Below are 22,524 nucleotides of genomic sequence, written 5' to 3' on the forward strand. Positions count from 1 at the left end.
TTTTGATTTAGCTGCACCATCATTCCACAGTAAAACTGGGAATGAGAAATTTTGTGGTGCTCTCTTTCCTAGACACCATAAGAACGCATTTATTATGCTTAATATTTAACCAGCTCTGAGCATGACGTTATAAAACAATGAGTTTTGAAACGATATTAGTTAATCGTTATTTACCTATTCTTTCCTCATATTTAAAAAAAAAAATATTAAAATTTGAGACCTCCCTTCCATGGAATAGCATGCAGTGGAATGTTTTCAGGTTAGGCTATTTATATGGCAAAGCATGTGAAAGCTATCTACTTACAGGGAGGATCTTCTAGGGGAAACTGGCTGGCTATCGAATTAAACACTAGAAAAATCAAGAAAACCAAACATGCAGCCAACCTGTTTGCCAGGAATCGAACTCCCACCATTCAGGTGTCTTAATCATTTGGCCAGTGGTCGGGCTTAAAATTACAGATCATAAAGAAAAGTCGGGTTATGTAACTTTATTTGAAAATGAATAAACTGTACTTTTTGATTATCCGCATCCCCATTGAAAAGCTGTGAAAAGTACTGATGAGGCAACACACGAAATCTGCCAAAAATGTTTATGAGTTACCCACTTATAAATTCAACAGTAAATTTTCTAAATAGGATAGTTTTATATATCGAACATACACTGGTTATCATAAATTAAGGAAAAATCACAAAAATAGCGATAACTCCCTCAAAAATAAGCCAAACCGTGTAAAATTTGAATATGTTGCCAAGTAAGAGGAGCTGAGTAAAACTCCAATATGAAAATTAGTGGCGCTGCACTCTGAATACGTCATCTGCGAGGAGCATCCATGTTTGAGAGCAAACCCACATATTTCACTGTGATCGTGATATCAGAAATCTGAGATAGCCAATTCGTAACAATGACCTCCAGGCATCATTTGCCTGTAGAACTACGATAGAGAGCCATTGGGAGACTAGAGGCAGGACAAAGTCAAACAGAAGTAACCAGATGGCTAAATGTGAATCCTTCTGTGGTTCATAGACTTTGGAGGCAATTTCAAACCACAGATTTGGCACCTATGAGGTTAAGCCAAGGACACCCAACTGCTACGAAGAGCGCCGATGACCGATATTTGACATTATGTGCACTCAGGAATAGAACCGCTACTCGGACTCTTCTTAGATCCTTCCTTGCTGCAGCCACCGGGAGGTTGGTGTCAGTGTCAACTGCGCGTAGAAGGCTTCATGAAGGTGGTCTGTATTCGAGGCGAACAACCATTTGCGAGCCGCTCAAGTCACGCCATAGGAGGGACCATTTGCAGTGGGCACGACAACATGTCCACTGGACGCCTGAGCAATGCAGGGCTATTCTATTTACGGATGAGTCCAGGTTTAGTCTAGAAAGCAATAATAGGCGTTATTTGATATGGAGAGAACCTGGAACCCGTTATCATCCGTCAAACATCCGTGAAAGAGATGCATACGGAAGAGGCAGTGTCTGTGTTTGGGGTGGCATTTCTTGGGTGGACGCACACACCTCCATGTTTTTCCAAGGGGAACCGTGAATGCTTATGTTTATAGAGATGACATCCTTGATGCTTATGTGAGCCCATATGCAGGGGCAATAGCTGATGCTTTCCTGTTACAGGACGGCAATACAAGACCACACAAGGCTCGCATCGTATATGATTATCTTCAACAGGAAACAATTATGCGCATGGAGTGGCCAGCTCGATCCCCGGACTTTAATAATATCGAGCACGTTTGGTATGCTTTAGGGAGACGTCTAGCTGCTCTCAGTCCGCCCCCTTAGACCCTTGCAGCGCTTGCAACTGCTTTGCAAGAACGATGGCTCTCGATTCCTATGGTACTGAAAGATCGCACAATTGAAAGCATCACACATCGCTGAATGTGGTGTATTGCTTCTAGAGGCGATTATATTCCATATTGAAGGTACTTTTACTATAGCAAACTGACATGTTTGATTTCTTCATTTTATACATGTGCTAATTTCCATACTACTATAATTGTCTGGTAATTTCTTTTTATGTTATTTGATACCTTACTATGTGTTGTATATTGAGGGTAAGTTTCATAAAATTCTAATTGCAACTTTTTCAGTAATCGTGATTTTTGTGATTTTTCCCTAGTTTATGATAACCAGTGTATTTGTTTTTGTGTATAACGAATCATAGCAAAACTGTGGAATCAGCGCTCTTTTAATTTCATTACGTTCGACGTTTCAACTATTCTTGGGCGATTGTGGCCAATGCGGCAACCGAGTAATATTGTGACTTTTTTAGTGAAAACAAATCGCTCTGCAGAGAATAGAGAACAACAGAATGTATGAAGAGAACAACAGACCAAGCTGTTGTTTCTAATCCACGGATTCTATTTGGGAGAGCTTTCGATTTCTATATTCGATTCAATATGCAGCTTCAATTAAGTCTTGATGACTTTTTATTTTCACACATCTTTATAATTACAGTATTTACATGATAGCTGATAATTACTTTAATGACAGTACATTTTAGTTGGTTTCGAAATCCGAAGTTCGTCATTACGCTCCTCAGAGCGGCTCGAATCTAATCTCGTTCCCAGATCTCAATTAGAGAAAAAGAAAGGAAGAATGCCCGCCATCTAGTGGCAAGAATGGAACATCCTCCCACCTTTTGATTTTACAGGGGAAAATCAAAACAAAATTTATCAATAATCAAACAAAAGTTTACAAATATGAAAATTAACTAATGTTCTAAAAATTAATACTTACAAAGGACTATTGCACGTCTATACATTTTCATACCATATCTAGATAACATATTGTTGCGTTATTTCTTCTGACATCAGTTCGTATGGGGTTCGTAGATTTGGAGTGAATAATGACAATACTACTTGATGAAGTATCAAAACACACTTTATTTGGCAGTATTGTCAGGACAGCTCCAAAACACGTTTTACAGTCGTCGATGAACTACTATAAACAAGCTGACACGATCAGCGACACAGCCTTTAGGTTATCAGGCTATCACGGTGGAGACAGCTTCACTTTCCTTCTTTCCTTCCACCGACAGCGAGGCAGCAGGTCCACTGGGTAGTCAGCATATCGGCCAGGTAGCCCCGCTAACGGAAATAACTTGATCAAAATAACATATAAATACATATTGTGCTCAAGACGACTGCTGGGGGCAGTGCAAACAGCTGGACGAAGACGATAGTGCAGTGATGGAAGAAGGGTGCTTCTGTTTGGTTGTTCTCGGAACTCCACGTACTCTCGGGACTCTCCACGCTACAACTCGCGATGCACTCGACGACACATAGAGCACGGCTCCCGACTTTTCGGTTCAGTCGTTCCCGGAGCTCAGCACGCTCTCTCGACGATGCACTAACCGCGATACACTAAGAGACTCCTTCGGTGAACTCGACGACCCACTCGGCACTCGCTGCCCGGCTGTCAACTCGATCGACTCCGAAGGGATTGACTCGCTAGACGAGACACCAACTCGATGCTAACTATTTCGCACTTTACGAGGCACTTTCACTCGCCTTCCTGACGAGGCACACACACTCACTGACTGCGGACCAGCAGGGTTTATATAGCTTTCGGCTTGTGTTCGAGAATATTCTGGGCTAAACCGGTAAGAATTCGTTCCAGAAGGTTCTCCATCCGTCCATGGTATATCGCCAAATGTGGCAACCCTGCCTTCCCTTGCCATTTTATGGCAATCCTAAAACTGCTTTGCGGGGATGCCATTTCACCACGCCTTGACGTTTCGCAACAATATTCAAATTTAGTTCAGTTAGGACAATTAGACTTCTAAGATACTAAAAAAAAATTAATATAACAATTTGAAAATACGTAACAGGCTTAACGTCCATATTTAGTTTGATAGTTATTATCACTATCACACTCATCGTCAGAGTTCTTTCTGTTCATGGTCAAGTCACTAAACAAGTTAGGTCTATCAAGTTCGAGAGGATAAATACGTTTCACATGTGTTAGGAGCTCACCCGTTGCAGTTTTCCCTTTGACAACAAGTAATTCATTGTCTTTCCCAGGATATGTTTCTACAACGCGACCTATAGGCTAGTTTGTTCTTTTCTTTCTGTCGTCCTCCACAAACACTAAATCATCTTTCTTGATGGTTCACGAAAGTACGGTCTTTGGTCGATGTACTAACAGTCCAAGATATTCATCTCTAAATCTTTTACGAAATTCTACACGTAATTTTTGGTGGTATCGCCATCTTTTTGATAAGTTGATTTTATCCAAACAGTCCGGATTTGAAACACCTTCAGTTAGAACATCCTGAATAAACATAGATGGAGTGAGTGCACATAAATCGGTGGAATCTTCTGACTCGTAATGTGAATGGTCTGGAGTTGATATTTGCTTCTGCATCACATAGGATAGTTAACATTTCTTCATATGAAAGTAATGCTTTTCCCAGGACTCTTCTCAATAATTTCTTGATCATCTGAACCAGTCTCTCCCACCAGCCGCCCCACCATGCTGTGGGTGGTGGATTTAACTTCCATTGTCGAAGAACTTCTGATAATTTGGTTCCAATCAACAGATCGGAGTAAATTCCTTGACCCTACAAAATTTGCGCGATTGTCGCTCTATACTACTCTAGGCCGTCCTCTTCGTGCTATGAATCTTCGAAATCCGAGGAAGAATCCATTAGTCAATAAGCTTTCAATTAATTCTAAATGAACCGCACGATAAACTCCACATGTAAAAAGCAAGATCCAAGCTTTTCTATTTTCTTTTAAATAAAGTGGTCCTGCTACATCAACACCTGTCACCTCAAATGCATAAGCATCTCTGACTCGATCTTCTGGGAGAGGACAAGGCACTGTATCAGGAGCTTTCGCCGAGTGTCTCTTGCACCGAACGCACTTCGAATCTTTGTACTGTTTTCTTCCTTTTATTATCCAAAATTGTTGACGAATATTGGTCAAAAGAACTTGAGTACCAGCATGTAAAAGTTGTAAATGGTAGTCTTGTACCATTCTTTCGACTAATTCATGTTTGGATGGAAGTACAATGGGGCACAAGAAGTTTTCATCGTCATGTCTTCTTAAAATCTTCGTCTTCAACCTTACAATTCCTTCTCCATCTCTGAAAGTAAAATGTCCCTTCAACTGTTCTTCATTAGAGAATGCTTCTTGTTGAACGATCTGCAATAATTTCCTCTCCGCAATGTCTAATTCTTCAACACTCAGGGTTTTCTCATAATTTTTTCTCCCATGTCTACAATTATTTATGAATCTTAGAATCCAAGAAATCATTCTTACAATTTTAATGTAACTTGAAAAGTAATTCAGATACCATTTTTCAGCGGTGATATTAGCCAAAGTCGAAACAATGTTCTTTCGTTTTCCTTTCATAATTTCTTCCTCACTTCATTAGTTGGCCACTCTTCATCGTTTTTCATAAGCCATTCTGGCTCTTGCCACCAGCGAGATTTCACAAAACTCTTAATCGAACACCCTCGTGATGGTATATCTGCAGGATTCTCGTTTCCTGGAATGTGACGCCATTCAGATACCGACGACAATTTTCGTATCTATTTTACTCTATTTGCGACAAATGGCGCCCAATGGTCATCTTTTTGGATCCAAGAAAGAGTAGTACTCGAATCTGTCCTATAGTTCCTAGGAACGTTGTCTAATTTGAGTGTTTGTAAAGCAAGAGCTGCGAGTCTGACTTCTATACAGCAGGATAATAGTTCTGGACAATTTATGGTCATTTTTCTTACTGGACTTACTCTGCTTTTAGCTGGAAGAAAATACACTGATACATTTTCACTTGTTTCTTTTCTTAAATAAATCACGCATCCATAGGCTTGTTTACTTGCGTCACAGACCGTATGAAGACTTTCATTTCCTTTTATATCTAACGCATGCAGAGCTTAAATTGCGCCGGAGTGTACCGGAATTTCAGCCGGAGCCCTAAATAAAAGGGCTCCGGCACTTCTTTTATGTAAGGGAACCACAATTTTAGCACATAAATTTGGGTTTTAATAATGAACATGCCTTGAAAATCAATTCTAACTTCTAAACGCAGGCCTGTCTTTCCCTCGCACTCAAGCCTTGCACAGAGGTTGAGACTTTTAAGGAAAAAAAAGCCTCCAGTCGTATGCCAAAGGCTTATTTTCCAGGATATGCAATGAATTTATGACAGCGGGTAAATTTTGTATCCCCCCCCCTCAAAGGACTAAAAGTGATACTCTGGTTATGAACATTCCACGCTAGTGACTTCCTACTGCAGAGCTCCTGTAGACTTTCTGAATGATGTAACCAAACGGGGGGACCACGGCTATCACTATACAGAGAAGTCTTACGTTTATTCTCACGCTGTATTCAGGAAAATTTATTCAGAAAAACTTTCTCTTTGACGGCTAGAATTATATCGACAGGGCACTGCGATCAGAAAGTCTTGAACCCTTCCCTCTTTATTTCAAAGCTATACTCTTCCGTTAAATTTCTGTCCATATCCTCATACTATTTCTAGAATTCTCACTATTCTCCTTAGTGGAGCTTTAATAGTTTTATCTTTTTACTTGGTGTGCTTCGAAAAACGAGTGGTACCGGTCATCCCTTGAAATAGTACATTATGCGTACAATCAGGGCTTAAATTCAGAAGGAGATCGACTAAGCTGCTTTTTAGCATCTAAGCTGAATTGTAATTCCAGCCGATGCCCCAAATAAGACAAGGTCCAATACTTTTCTTCTATTTCACTATTTAAAATTAATTTAATAATTTATCAGAGTTCTCTTTATATTTTTCTTAATATATTAAATATGATTAATTAATTAATCAATTAAATCAATATTAATCTGAATTTAAATTTATTATTTATTTTAATTTTTTAGCTATTTTATTTTTTTGTCCTTCCTCACAGCCTTCCATAGGGCTCCGGCACTTCTAATTTTAGAAATTAAGCCCTGAACGCATGTCTTTTGTATGAGTAGTTTAGGTGTTAGCGTTATCGGGCAGAGAAAACCCATGGGATTGAAAATGCGATGTACCGCAGACAATATATTTCTTCTAGTAAAATTCACTGGTTTGTCAGTAGCAGTCTTCGCCTCACAGAAAAGGCTATTATCTTCCTTATCCCACAAAATTCCAAAAACAGGAGTAGGTGCTAGACTGTTTTCAGATTTCAAAAGAGAAGTGTGCTCCCACCCTCTCAGATCGAATGACGCAGAATCTAATATTTGTTTCGATTCCTCGATGAATCGCGTGTTTCTTCATCAGGAACAGATGTGATGCAATTATCTACGTAGAATAATTCTTTTAAATTTCCCGCTGTTTTAGGATATTTAGACGAATTTAGATCAGTGTGATGGCTTAATAAAGCAGCCAATAAAAAATGACTGCAGTTCAATCAAAAAACAACGCGTTTATGTCTAAAAACTGTAAGTACTTTCTTGTCAAAGTCTTTCTACCATAAAAATCGTAAGAAATCTCGTTTACTCTTATTCACTGACATTTGCAAAAAAGCCTTTCTTATGTCTGAAATAACTCCTACTCTCTATTCTTGCGAAATCTTAAAATTATAGGAATAATTTGTTCCAGCAAATTTGGACTCTTTTTCTAGGCACTCATTAAGTGAGGCGGGAATTTTTGTCTGTACAGGAAGCATCAAATACCGGCCGCAGTTTCGTGGTCGAAGTTTCTTTGAATACCCCTTTATGTGGTAAATAGTGACACTGATTATTTATTTCGTGTTCAGGGACTTCTATAATTCTTTCATTTAACCAATCTGTGAAAACATTTTCGTAATCCTCGAATTTGCCCTTTTTTTTATCAACCGGTGTGTCGTACTGTTTAAACGCTGTCTAGCAATATCGAAATTTTGACTTAAACAGTCCTTTTCTATCACCCAAGGCAACTGAACCTCACATCTTCCCTCTTTAAAGGTAACAGCCCACCAGCGGCCGAGCGGTAAAGACGCTAAACACTGGTAGTTCGGTCCGAGGCTCGAATCCCGCGAACGGGCTGGCTGCATGGGTGTTTTCGTGGTTTTCCCCATGTGTAACGTGTATACGAGCCAGTTTCCCTTAGAAAGTCCTCCACGAAGGCATCCCTCCCTTTAGACAGCCCTCGTGTGCTTTGCCATAATTGAATAATCCAATCTTTTAAAGGTAACAATTTCGTTAAAATGATTGAATGCGGCAATTTCTGCATTTTGTTTCAACAGGGTCTCGAATACCCAGTTTCCACAAATTTTCAATCTTCGATGAGTGAATTAATAAGGAAGTTACTGCGACGGCATGAGTCACATTTTCCTTATCATCCAAATGATTAAACAGTTTTCCCATTAAAATCCAACACATTTTGGTTTCCATTGTAACTAATGTTGAGTTCAAACGTTCAATTTTGTTCTTTACTAATTTCCAATAATTATCAGCTCTAATGATAATTATTGGAAATTAGTAAAGAGATACGTTGTTGTTATCTAGATTCGTGATCAACATCCGCTAAAATTCTTCCCCTATCTTTTAACAACTCCTTAATATTTTCCGGAGGATAGTCTAGGTCAGCATTTGATATTCCATCAGTCTCTAAAACCTCAATAATTAATTCCTGTTTATCAAAAATGTTTTCCATTTTCACTTCCACTCGCACATAGTTCTGTTTGGTAGGCACTTAAGATCTGAAAGTGTTATTCATTATTTCTTCTTTTCCCACAACTTTTAATCCCAATTGTTTAGACAGACGCTTCTGAATATACGATGGTTAACTAGCGCTGTCAAATAAACAACGAACTAATTTATTGCGTGACCTACTTTTAAGTTCTACTGTCGCCGTCTGTAAAAATATTTTATTCTTACCAATGCTAATATGATTGCACGCTGAATTTTCTACACCTCTTGATTGCAATGCTTAGGGTTTTTCTTTTTTGTAACAAAGGGTAGCATTTTTTTTTTTTTTTTTGTGCACGTAGTATACACAAGTTTTTCTCAGAGCAATCTGACAATCTATGACCTTGAGCCAAACAAATATAACATCTACCTTGTAATTTCAGCACATTTCTTTTTTCATTTACACTCATATTACACTTTTCACTATTATGTGTGTTATTTTTGCAAAAAACACAATTTTCTTCTTTTACGGGAGCTAATAATTCTGCCGCCGACGAGGGATTAACTTTAGAGTTAAACTTATTGTGCGTGTATTTAAAATTACTTTTGTGTTTGTCGAAATGTTTACTCTTTCCGTTCAATGGAAAAAATTTTGGTTCCAGTTTGTTAACTGTGTACGTTTGTTCGTGGCATTCATTTTTTTTTTTTTTCCTCTTTCAAAAAAGCGATTAAACCTGTAACATCAGATTCCTCTTTTGAATCCAGCTTTCGGTGATATTCGAGAATCAAATCATGAGGCAATAACTTCAATAATATCGGATTTAACAAGTGTCCGTACGAAACCAAAGTTACTGCTAAATTACTTAGGCTTCAAATGTTTATTTCACAAGCATCGTATAATCTTCTTAGTGCATTTAAGTTAGAATTTTTAACTGGTTCTATATCCAAAAGATTATTCATATGTCATTTTATAATTTTCTCTGGTTTTCCAAAGTGTTCTTTTAAAAGTTCTACGCACAAATCATAATTGTGTTCGGTTAACTGAAATCCTTCAATGACATTATACGTTGCCCTATCAATAACGATTTAAAGTATACAAATTTTTCAATCTTGGGTAACGCTTTATTCTGATCAATCACAGCTTGAAAACTTTAAAAACATTCTAACCATTTTCCTGAAAATTTTGGAATATTTAACTCTGGCAATTTCATAGCCGATGACGATACATTTATTTCAGAAACAGATGTGTTCAAAGAATTTGCATCTGATGCATTTTTCACAGACAAATTTTCATTACATTTATTCAATCTTATTCTAATTCTAAACTTTGCAGACATAATTTGTTCATTGTATTTATACTTGCAGAAATATCTTTTTCAAATTCTTTAGCATCTTTTAACCGAGTTTTGATATGTGAATTCAACATTTTCAACGTGTTTTCTCTTTCGAGAATTGTTTCATTTATCTCCTGCAATTCATCAATTTTGTGTTTTTGATATTTTCTGATAACAAAGATTCTATTTTTGTAATTAATATCGTTATGCTATTGCATTCATTCGTGCATTTCTGCTTCAGTTTGTCTAAGGCTTCCATGTTTAAAATTGAGTAATCACAATGTTGAAACTCATTTTTTTTCCCCAAATTTTCAAAGAAAAAGAGAATTGCTTACCTGTTCACAGGTAATTTATCTGCTAATCGAGATTATAATCTAAAAGTCCCTTGGTGAAGGTACCACTAAAAATGATGTTTCTGATCCACAGATTCTATTTGGGAGAGCTATCGAATTCTATATTCGATTCAAATTGTAACTTCAATTAAGTCTTAATGACTTTTTATTTTCACACATTTTTATAACTACAGTATTTGTATGACAGTTGATAATTACTTTAATGACAATACATTTTAGTTGGTTTCAAAATCCGAAGTTCGTCTTTACGCTCCTCAGAGCGGCTCGAATCTAATCTCGTTCCCAGATCTCAATTCGAGAAAAAGAAAGTAAGAATGCCCGCCACCTAGTGGCAAGAATGGGACACAAGGCTATTACCAAAAGACAAGAAAGGCAAATGGTTTCTTTTTTAATGGGCGGTGGGGGGGGGACACAAAAATAGGCGGAATTGGATGCATTGGTTAGACATAAAAATACCAAAACAAACATTTCTGTCAAAAGCTGGCGACTTTTTGGTTGGAGTGTAGATAAGCAGAAGGTTTTTAGAAACAATATTAGAGATTCTAAATTCTGAAATCATCTCTTTAAAAAATTTCAACTTTTTTTTCCATAATAAATTATAGAGGCTTGATTCAAGATTGCTTCTACTAGGTAAGAAGACAGAAAAGTCAATTTTGTTCAGAACCAAATTTTATTTTGAGATACTTCTATCGGATGATTCTTAAACGAAAAAACTGAATGTAAACACAGCGCCAATGCCAGAACCATTGCGGGGGCAATTTTTTTTTTTAATTTTAGAGAAGCATTGAATAGCAAAATTTTTAGAATTTAGGACCCAGAGAAATTTCTCTGCTAGACAAAATGCCTAGCACTGGTCCTGTATACAGGTACTTTGAATAAGACTTGTGCTTCCACATCCTCCCTTTAATGCATTCAAATCTTCCTGCATAACATCAAGATTAAATATATTGCAGTTCAGCTGTTGTATCTGTTATATTCAAATCTTAAGTATCTTGTAAATGAACATTATTTCTTTTAAAATTTGCGAGTGGTTTGCACATAACAATATATCTTCCAAGAAAACTGCACGTTCTTCATATTTTTTTGGCTGTGTTTTGTTGTGATCCCTGCATTTTACTTTTTTTTATACTGCAATTTTTGCATAAATTTAAATATTTAAAAAATATATTAAATAATTTTTTGTATATTTTTATTTTATAATTTTTCTTCATATAATAGCTGTATCAATAAACAGTTATTATCACTTTTACAATAATAATTTTTTTTGGTAATCAGCGAGATCTTCATTATGCTGATTAGTTGCTGGTGCATATTCTGTTATTGATCCCTTAATCATCACTGCCCCTATTAAAATACCATAAACCTCCCAGGCAGTCAGCTAATACTGACTTCTTTGGGAACACCTGATCTAAATGAATAAAGAAATGCCTGTTTCTTCAATCCTTCACTTGAATGGTTGACACAAATTCAAAAGGATATCTTGAATTTTTCACAGTTAGCAAGATCTGATAACCGGTTAAGATGCTTTAAGGCCTATAAAAATACATTGTGTTTTATATCTGAAATACACATTTTTAAAAAATGATATTTTAAATGCAGACTTTTGATAACAAATAAGTGACAATTTTAATAAGTCTAGACTGGAAATTTCTTCTAAAATTTCTCTGACTTACCTACTGCAAATTGAGTTCTTACTAAATATGTATGTTGTTTTAATTTAGTCACTGTATTGAACATTTTTAATAAAAATACCAAATGTTTCCCCATTAAAAAGCTTAAGCTGCACTTAGTCATTTGAAGTTTCTTCAAAATCCTTCTTCCCCCCCTTGTATGAGTAAAATTCTGCATGCTGAATAAATAATTAAAAAAAATATACAGACACTACAAGGAATTTAAGGATCATGTTTAATAAACATGCTAAATTCCAAATTTATTATATTTTTAAATAACAATTACTTAACAAAAATAAAATCCAATTCTGATAACATTCAAAACAAACGACATTTATTTGAAAGATAAAAAATAACAAAATATGAAAGGATTTATGACTGAGGGAATGTAAACAGATAAACACTCCAATAACAAAGATCAAGTGCTTCTTTAACTACTTCTGTTTTACAATGGAATATTTTGCACTTAATATTAACACTGCGTTAATTTTTTAAAATATCATAACCATGAAATAGTAAAGCACTGTATTAAATTTTATGAATTAACAAACAAATAAAGGAAGTGAATGGTGAGAGAATCTGAATAGCTTAGATACAAAAATTTGTATAAATGTAAATAGCACTTACAGCTCAAAAGGGAAAAAAAAAAAAAAAAAAAACATGTACATGATATAAAATACTTCAATAAAAATTTAACATAAAAAGAATAAACTCTGTAAACAAAAACATACCATGAAATTCATTTAAACTGACAGGGCACTATAAAAGTATATCATTTGCAACCCCATCTAGAAACATACATATTTATAAAACATCAATAAATGATTAAAAAATAGTGCACACATTTAAAAACATTCATGTGCATTTTTAACACAATGGATATCAGCTCAATTTATATTACCATAAACAATTTATTATTCTTCAACAAAAGGTTTAATTTAAAGGAAAAATTATATATTACTGTACATAAATGCCATAAAATGCAGAAAAGTCTGTGTAAATAGTTCATAAAAATTTTAGCTTGAAGTGATTGATATTCTGAAAAGATTGCACCAAACATACATGTCAAGTTTTCACAGTCAACAAGCATCACATTTTAGCTATACACTTAAAAATTCAACACCAAAAAATATTTCTGTAAGACACAGAAGAAGATTTCACAAAATAGTTGAAAAGCTACTGCAGACTTGTATCATAAAATAATTAAATTTTAAATATATAATTAAAAATTTAATACAAAATATATTTTAAGATGACATACATATACAATATGAAAATTCCCTTTATAGAAAATTACTATACGCATGTATCTGTATATCTTTTATAATGAGTCACTTTTATGATATGCATTTCATATGAAATCAATCGGAATACTCATTCAAAAATCCAAGGTAATGTTATGCCATCTGCAAATTCTGAATTTTATATTAAAAATGAAAAATTATAATTATCTCAAAGGAGAGAGGGATTTTACATTTATCTAAGAGATGCATATCATGCTGTAAAAAATATAAAGATTAAAATAATCATTAAATTAAAGAGCGTAAAATAAAAATCTATGCAAGATTATAATACATCAAGGAAATGGTTACAAAATCAGTATTACATAAAAAATGCTTAATTATTCATTAAAAATTAAATCATTTGACAGAGTAAAATTGTTTTATATGACATAATAGAAAATGCATTAGAACGTCTCAAGTACAATAAAAAGAATAAAATATAATTTCTGCAAAACAGTGCAGTAGCTCGAATATTAGTAAGACACAATTAACTATTAATTATGCTTGTACTTCTATCCTATATAGCACCAGTGTGGATTACTCCATTTGAAATCAATTCATGAATCTAGAAATAGTCACTAAGAAATGGGCTATTCTCTATTTGCCATCAACAGCAATATCTAAAAGAAAAAGTCCTAATATAATTAACCAAATGTATTACGCTCTTATACTAGTTATACAGCATCTTATAGAATTTCCTGAATTATCAAATATCTGTTATTTCAAAAAATCATATTTAACTATCACTTAAATCATGTTGTATCTCTCTTATAACACTTTAACAAATAAAAACCTTTATTACCTTAATATTATTTAAACATATTATTATGGACTTATTATTATTACCTTAGTATTGTTTACACATTTTATTCAGAATTCTACAGACTTTTATACATAAAATACATGTCTAATATGAAATCTGGCAACAATTTACAATTGTCTTTTAATTCTTTAAAGTTTGATTATTTAAGCTCTGCTGCAGTAATAAAAAATTCAGTTACTCCAGTTGATATGAACATCATAATTACGTTAATTTTCCTTACATTTCATGAATAAGACAAAAAATACTTTTTTCTAATCTATTATGTATTTCATATCACAAGAAATGAATGACTATAAAGTAAATATGCAGTTCTGCTTCCTCCAATATCTAATAAATTATATGCATGCTATTTCATCACCTAATGAAAATTACAGTCTCTAGTATGATCACAACAAAAGTATTACAATTTTTCTTTTCACATTTCATGCCTGCCAAAATATACCATATATTCAGTTCAAACACAAGATTACAAAAATTATTAAAAATACTTTAAAATTGACAATTAAGAGAAAAATGCATTTTCCCATAATTAAATACAAACAAGAATCATTATTTGAAATTTTTTCTGATACAGGTGTTTCACTGATATACCCATTTTTACATATCAATGCAAATTCAAGCATACTTCAAAGGCCTCAAACTAAATGCTATATAAGACGTTAAGCTTTTATGCACAGCCATTACATCAGCAATAAATGTTTAATAACATAATAATTCAAAGAAAAAAGAATACAAAATGTAATACACAAAATCATAATAACTAATAACTAACAACAAAAATCAGCGTTATACCTACAAAATTTTCACAGGACTAGTTTCGATGGTTTTACCGAACCATCATCTTCAGCTGCAAAACCGCAAATGAACAAGATAGGAAATAATGATTAGATAAGATAAGAAAGCCTGGACAAGAATAAGCAAGTGGCGCCATCTGTTGGCGAAACCAGAACTAAAACATAATTTCTCTAAAAGCCGAAGGCAAATTTGGATTGGAATTAGGATCGTTAACTAGAACAGAAAGATTTTTATGAATGTGAAATGCCTCTAGAAAATCCAGTTCTCCAATGGAAGATGTTTTTTGAATAATTTTGGCAGCAGAAAAATTGAAAGTGTGATTTTCGGACCAACAATGTTGAGCAACAGAAGACTTCTGTGTTTCCTTTTTTCTAACATATGCCTCATGTTCTTTGACGCGAAATTTTAAGGCTCTCTTAGTTTGGCCAATGTAAATTAAACCACACTGGCAAGGAATCCTATAAATACCCCAGGAATTCATATCCGGAATGGGGTCCTTGAGTATAGAAGTTGGAATTTTATTGATGGGAGAATAAACAACCCGAAAGTTAAATTTCTGCAAAATATGTGCAACTTTATAGCTAATTGATGGAAAGAAGGGAATGACAACAGAATTTTTATAATCTCCTAAAATAAGAGTGTGGCTTTTAGTGTGTTGAGATGAGAATTTTTTAACTGCTTGATTAATAATGTTGGGTGAAAAGCCCCTGTCAATAGCTATTGCTTTTAAATAATTTAGTTCTTCATCAAGGGCGAATTTGGAGGAGCAAACTTGAAGAGCACGGAAAACATAGGAATAAAATGAAGCTAACTTTTGTTTAGTCGGATGACATGATTTAAAGTGTGGTGGAAGGCAAACCGATGAAGGTTTACGGTAAACTGTAGTACTGAAGTTGGATGTGTTACGTGTGACCAGAATGTCGAGAAACGGAAGAGAATTGCAAGTCTCAAGTTCATAAGTGAACTGAATAGCAGGATCAATAGAATTCATTGTTGAAAGAACTTTATTTAAATCATCTTTATTACCTTCAAACAGGGTAAAAGTATCGTCTACGTAGCGGAACCATGCCGGAAAGTTTAAAGTTTCAAACAATTTTGATTCATAATAATGCATGTAGATATCAGCCAGGATGGGACTGAGGGGGCTTCCCATGGCTAATCCCTCAGTTTGTTTGTAATATTTATTTTGGAAAACAAAATGTGTTTGTTTCAAACAGAGTTGAGTGAGAGAAATTAGCTCCTCAATTTCGATGCAAGAGAAATGAAATTCGCGAAGTCTGGTTTCTAGACATCTTAATGCACCCTCCACTGGGACATTGGTGAATAATGATTTTACATCAAAAGAAACCATGAGTAAATTACTAGGAGAAATGTTTTTAACCTTTTTTACAAACTCTATTGAATTTTTTATGGTGTAAATATTATTGTCTAATAGAGTGGAAAATCTAGAAACTAAATATTTAGCTAAAGGATACGAGGCAGTACCTAAATTTGATACAATAGGGCGGAAAGGAATACCACTTTTATGAATTTTGGGAAGAGCATATAATCTGGCACAATTCGCAACAGATGGGATAAGCGAATGTTTTAAGTTGCTTGAAATGATTTGCGAAGATTTGATCGCAGTTTTTATTTTGGATAAGTCCGAAGGTGAAGGATCTTTAGGGATCGGATTATATGGTCCTTCGTTTAAGAGTTTAGTGACACCATCGATGTAAGTGTTCTTATCCATGACGACTATCTGGCCACCTTTGTCGGCCTTTGAAATGATAATATCCGGGTTAGAATGAATTTAGTATTTATTCGGCGTGTTATTGTGTCTTAATTATTGTGTCTTAACACAAAATCATATTAACAAAATTATAAGAGTTTATTGAAACTCCAGCAACAGCAGGTACGTATTATACATACTCATTATATATACAAATATATCTTTCTTCCCTAATAAGAACTACAGGTTACAGGTAAAAGTGGGCAAGACACCAAAATTTCAACACTGGTTCTGCTGCATCAACTGCAGCAGCTTTCAATAAATACAACATAACCAAGAAATGAAAAACGACAGAGCAGCGGTTTCTAACCTGTGGTTCGCATACCTCTCACAGCAAAGAGTTCTAATAATGGCTAATAAAAAAGGGATATGAAGTCTACATTTAACATTAAATAAAAGAGAAAATTTCAACAAGATTTTTCAAATGGTTGTTACTGACTGAAATGTGTACAAAGCAATGAAATTAGTTGCAATTAGACCCCCCTCCCTAACAATCATAATGCTCAATTTCTAACACATTGCATGTTCCTTCCTTTTCCTCTCTTTCAATCCATATTGAAGAGAATGATTGGCAGCTAACTATTATTCTAATATTGAGTGAATTATCAAATGAGTTACACAATTCTCTTTTATTCATAATTGTGATATTCAAACAAGTTTGAGTTGTATATGAAATTTTGTTCTTTTATTGTTATTATAGTGTTGTTTTTATATTTAATATAGTTAATAATGTTAAATTTATTATTTAGCCACTGATTTAAAAATGTATTAATGGATAAAAAGCAGGTTCTCACAAAGAACTGAAACTACGGTGAATAATAGCTTTGATTTGGCAACTGTGTTAAATCCTCCTAAGGAATCAGTGTTTACAATCAAGTGATGAAACTGTTACTGGTAGAATACTGGCCAGCCAGTAATAAGAAAATACAAAGCACCAGCCTCCCCAGAAGAAAAGAAAATACTTTGATGAGTATTTAAAAAACAAATTTTCATTTACTGGAGAGTAGAACAGCTCCAGTCTTCTTTGTATAATAAGTTATAATAAGTGGAGAGGTTTCATCAAATGGGAGAATAAAACATTTATTTAACTGCATCATTTAAAAACCTGACACTTTAATTAGGAACATGAAGAAATACAAAAAAGCATTAAATATTTGACTAAGGCATTAAAATGTTTGCTGTCATTTACAAACAGGAAACATGTGAAAGAGCACATTAACAACTGGATGTTGCTCTTGATTTATGACTTTACCTGTCTATATTCAATTCAGACTTTAAAATGCTGAACTCAGTAAAACAATTTCAAAGATCACATAAATAATAAAGCTTAAAAATTAATTCAAAGCTACTTTTCTAAGGTTCTTATGTAGTGTTTTTATATTAAATTTACTGTTTTGAGTGTAAGGGTCATTTACTTTTTCTTAAAAATAAAATTTTTATTTTTTTTCTTAAATTTAGTATAAGTTACATATTACTTTCTTGTAAATCAGAATCTCTCAAACTGTGGTCCGCAGATTACGAGTAGCCCTTGAAGCCTGCTTTAGCGATCCTTCTGAATTTCTATAAAAGACAAATAAATTTCAAATTAACTGTATATCTCAAAATTTCAGAGTTTAGAAATTACAACCACCTATCACTTCTTCTTCAAGACTGACATTTCATGAAACTTATTATCAGATATTTTTATCTATATACTTATCACTCAACAACAACAAAAGAAGGATTTAATGTACTGTGACTGTGTCGCTTCTTACAAGCACACATCCAAAGATAGAACTGCTGTGCAAAAATTGGCTGATTCTTCCATCTCATTAATATGAGTACCAACAAACATTTGATTTTCACTTAGTAAGATATAGATAACTCTAACAACCTTAAATTTTGAAAAACAAATATAAATTTTATTCCTTCACCTTAATTATTTAATATCAATAACAAATTAAATGAATTTCAATTAACTGCATTTTAAAAATAAAAGGTAATATTATATGCTGAACATATTGCTTTTGAAGGGGATGGGATTAGGGTGGTTCACAGAACATTCTAATTTATAAAATAGGACTGTACTTGAAAAAATTTGACAAAAGTTGCTTTAAACTATTATATGCTTTGTGTTTTACTGCAGTGCAATGTTATTTGAAGAATACTTATTTTTTAGTATATGCCTAGACCTCATTGCTAAGCAGTAAATTTAACAATTCACTAGTTTGTTTTATTTCTCTTTTCTAAATGATATTTAAAATAACTGTAAACATTTTGTTCCATTAATTTTATATTATTAAAATATCACAATAGTAAAATACATTGCAAGAATAACGGAGGGTGGATGAGTGGTCATAGTTTCTGAACAGGAAAGTTAAGGGTACTCTGTAATAAGAGTTATTAAAGAAATTAAAAAGGGGGGTGGCCTTATTCTTCCAAATTTCTATGTGCACAGAATTCAGATATTAAGATCTTAATAACCAAAAATAATTTCTTGAACATACTAATCCACTTCCAGATTATTATTAGTTAATATTCAGCCCACTGTAAATACAGGAGTTATGGAAGAATTAGCATAATTTGTCATTCAATATAATCACTGAAATAATATTTCAAAATTTAAATATTTAGAAATTAGTGCTGTAAAATGTACAGGCAAAGCACAGACTTTAATGCACATCCATTAACATTTGGTTCAATAACATTAATAGACTTATTGTTTAGATTAATTTAAAGATTGGAATTGGAAAAAAAAAGGTGATAGTATGATAAAATTTCTCCCCCCCCCTAAAAACGAGAAGATAAATTCATATTATGCAAAACTGAAATTAAAGATATTTTGTCAGGCATTTCTATAGGATTATTTATTCATTTATTTTTGCAGATACTAGTGAAAATTTTTTTTCCATATATATTACAAATTATAAAAGCAGTATATTATATATATAAAGACTCCTTAAAAACTTATGCACATGAAATTTATCATCAGATACATAATTACTGGAATACTAATGACCTAATACCTGATACAATATTGAATTTATTGGTAAATATTTGCTAATGCTAGCAATTCCCTATCGTGATTTGAAATTTACTGTTGTAGAATACATGTACATAACATCCAACTGCTCCTAGGTCTAAAATAAAGTACAGTAAAACAAAATTAAAACAAAGAATAAAAACTACAGGTAACCTAAGTGATATTTATCTGGTTTGAACATTACAAAACATAATTACATTGACTTTTAATGAATTAACTGATTGTCACACTTTATAAGAAAGATGATGCTGCAGCAGCATTACATGCAAGTTTTAATAGAAAGTTAATGATTTATAAGAAATGCATTGCAAATATTTAGTGCTTCAAATCCAAACAGGAAGATAGAGTAATTATTGTTATACACTCAAATGGAATGGAAATAGGCTTTCTGAGTCAAATTATTTCATCTTAAAAAGAAACTCAAACATGGTCTTTGGTTATGGTATTAAAAAGTTTAAAACCCCCTAAATGATTACAATTCAGTATTACAACAATGCAAATTTTTGGTACTATAAGCAATTTTTGGTACTATAAGGGTACCTTATTGTCCATTTCCATTCTTATGTACAGTAATATTAAAGAAGTCAAACACAATAAATAAATATTGCAGCAGTCTTGGCAAGCATCTACACATCAACAACCATCTTTTTATGAATATCTGTGTTCCCAACAATCTGAAAAGAAATAAATAAGCAACAAATAAGATATTCACAATTTATGATATAAATAATTAAAAGTCTAAAGGCAAACAACTCTCAAATAACATTAAATAAAATTATTACTTGTGTAATTTCATCTGAATAGAAGAATGTTTTTAAGGATTTAGGCTATGGATAATTAATTAATTTACAGTGAAGCATCTGAATGTATTTCACGTGATAACATTGAATGGTAGTCCAGCTTGGACCCATTTACCAGATTAACACTCAAATGAATGCCAAAGTATCTAACTAATAACAATTATGTACTTCATAAAATTCAGAGAAACTTCCCAGTGAAAAAGAAATATGAGATAAATAACTGAATAAATAAAAATTAGATCAATAAGATAGATAAATAATTTAGTTACTCATATATTTTCCTATCAACCGCTTTCGATAAATAAAACCCGCTCAACAAACAGTGTAATTAACCATCAATAATGGCAGTTCTGTTTTTTTTTTTTTTTTCCTTAATTCGCCTTGATACGTGACAAATGCCACCAATAACCTTTCATAGATAATAACTTTCTGACTTAGTTTTCTCTGTTTTTCTACCGCATTACAACATGTGTTATTGTGGCTAGTCTCACTTAATCAGAACAAATTCATCATATCAAGGCAAGAAGACTACACCTGTTGTTGTCTTGGGCTTTGACCACCATGTATACGACAATATGATTTCGTACACCTTGCCCCAATTTTGGGGAAAAAAAAAAAAAAGCAACTATGGGATAGGTCCAGCAACCCTCTTCCCCTATCATCAAAGCACTCGGGAGGACTTATAGCTCACCCTTTGTATTTTGTATTTTTAGTTCCCCATGCCACACAGACACTATACAAACATCCATGCTTTTGCCAGGTCACAGGCCCTTTGGTATGGCAGGCAGCGTCACTAACCACTGTACCATCTAAACAGCTTTTATAACCACAAATAATAATAAAAATGTAAGATTTATGACTTTTAAAAAATTAATCTTTTTTCCATCAGCAATTTTTAAAAAGTAAATACAAGTCTTTATCATTTATTTTTACCTTTCATGCTTATTTTTGACAATTTGTTTCTTGAAAGAAAAGTGCATAGGCAAAAAATGCAAGGTAGAATAAGTGATAAGTGCCATGAAATTTTCCATGAAAATGAATGTGTCTATGAGGACTCTTTCAATGAAAAATTATTTCCGATGGGGATATAATAACATTTTCATCTTAATTACAGGGCTAAACTTTTCAAAATTTTAAAAATACTAATAATAAGTAACAGAATGCCACTCAAAAACCTCACTTTAAGAATATTATTAAAAAAATGATCTAGCAATTTGATGTTCAAAGCTAAAATTTGAAAAGAATTTACTTAATTCATACCAGATAATAAGAGAACACTGCAGTTTCTTTTTTTAGTCTCACTGCAAATTATTTCATTAATAACAAATTATTATTTCTGAAACCATAAAAATTGCATATAAAAATACAATCTGCAGTTCTAATTTTAGTGAAAATTAATTATAACGGATTAAAAAAAAAAAAAAAAAAAAAAAAAGGAAAACAATGGAACACACTAATGTTTTCAAAATGGTGCTCAAGCAGAAAGTTCAACTAAAAAAATAATAAAAAGAAATAAACATATATAGCTAAATATTATATATATATGTTACTACAGAATTTTATAATTACCATTAGATTTTTTATTGTGATGCAGATACTAGTGTAGATATAGGAGTATTACAGAGAAATTCAGTTGTAAAAATATACATATGAAATTAAAAATACCTTTTATTAAATATAAAAGTGGTATAAATAACACTTATGGATGAATATTCTTATGAGTAGTATCTCATACCAGGTGGACTGGAAAGCTTTGATGTTTTTGGACATGGTTGCAATTTAAGGTAAATTAAAAACAATAACATCTCAAGTCTTTGCAAAGTGCATGTATTTCCTGGTCCCTTTTAATACCATTTTGCTCCTTTCCCATTTTTGTGTGTACAATTGACAAAGAAGTCCAAAGAAAGATGAAAAATACAAATATCATTCAGCATTTGTTCTATGCAATAAATGTTAAAAAGACATTAATTATAAAATTGCCAAAGGTTTCAGACTGTTTTTCAATGTACTATGATAACTTGAAAAAAAAAAAAAAAAAAACTCCAGGAAGGTAGGGAATTCAGTCTTAGCAATAAAGCATACTATCTTGTTTCAGT

The 22,524-nt window shown here is 33.1% G+C and overlaps 2 protein-coding genes across 5 annotated transcripts in view; one reads left to right on the forward strand and one right to left on the reverse strand.

Moving 5' to 3' along the window:
- The window catches only part of bwa (alkaline ceramidase), a 188,647-nt gene that overhangs the window by 90,116 nt on the left and 76,007 nt on the right, over nt 1-22,524 (forward strand). The window lies entirely within an intron of this gene.
- Nucleotides 12,138-22,524, reverse strand: part of LOC118203748 (calcineurin subunit B type 2) — a 32,755-nt gene continuing 22,368 nt past the window's right edge. For 3 of the 4 annotated variants that reach the window (XM_035376035.2, XM_035376036.2, XM_085813260.1), the window contains exon 6: nt 12,138-20,302. In XM_035376035.2, the coding sequence (XP_035231926.1) occupies nt 20,255-20,302 (48 nt within the window). In that variant the 3' untranslated portion in view covers nt 12,138-20,254. The remainder of the gene's footprint in view (nt 20,303-22,524) is intronic. The other variant, XR_004760641.2, reaches the window with a different exon arrangement.

This window comes from Stegodyphus dumicola, chromosome 3, assembly GCF_044657685.1.
Source record: "Stegodyphus dumicola isolate Sdum_Otavi_A_Nest chromosome 3, ASM4465768v1".
NCBI lineage: Eukaryota > Metazoa > Arthropoda > Arachnida > Araneae > Eresidae > Stegodyphus > Stegodyphus dumicola.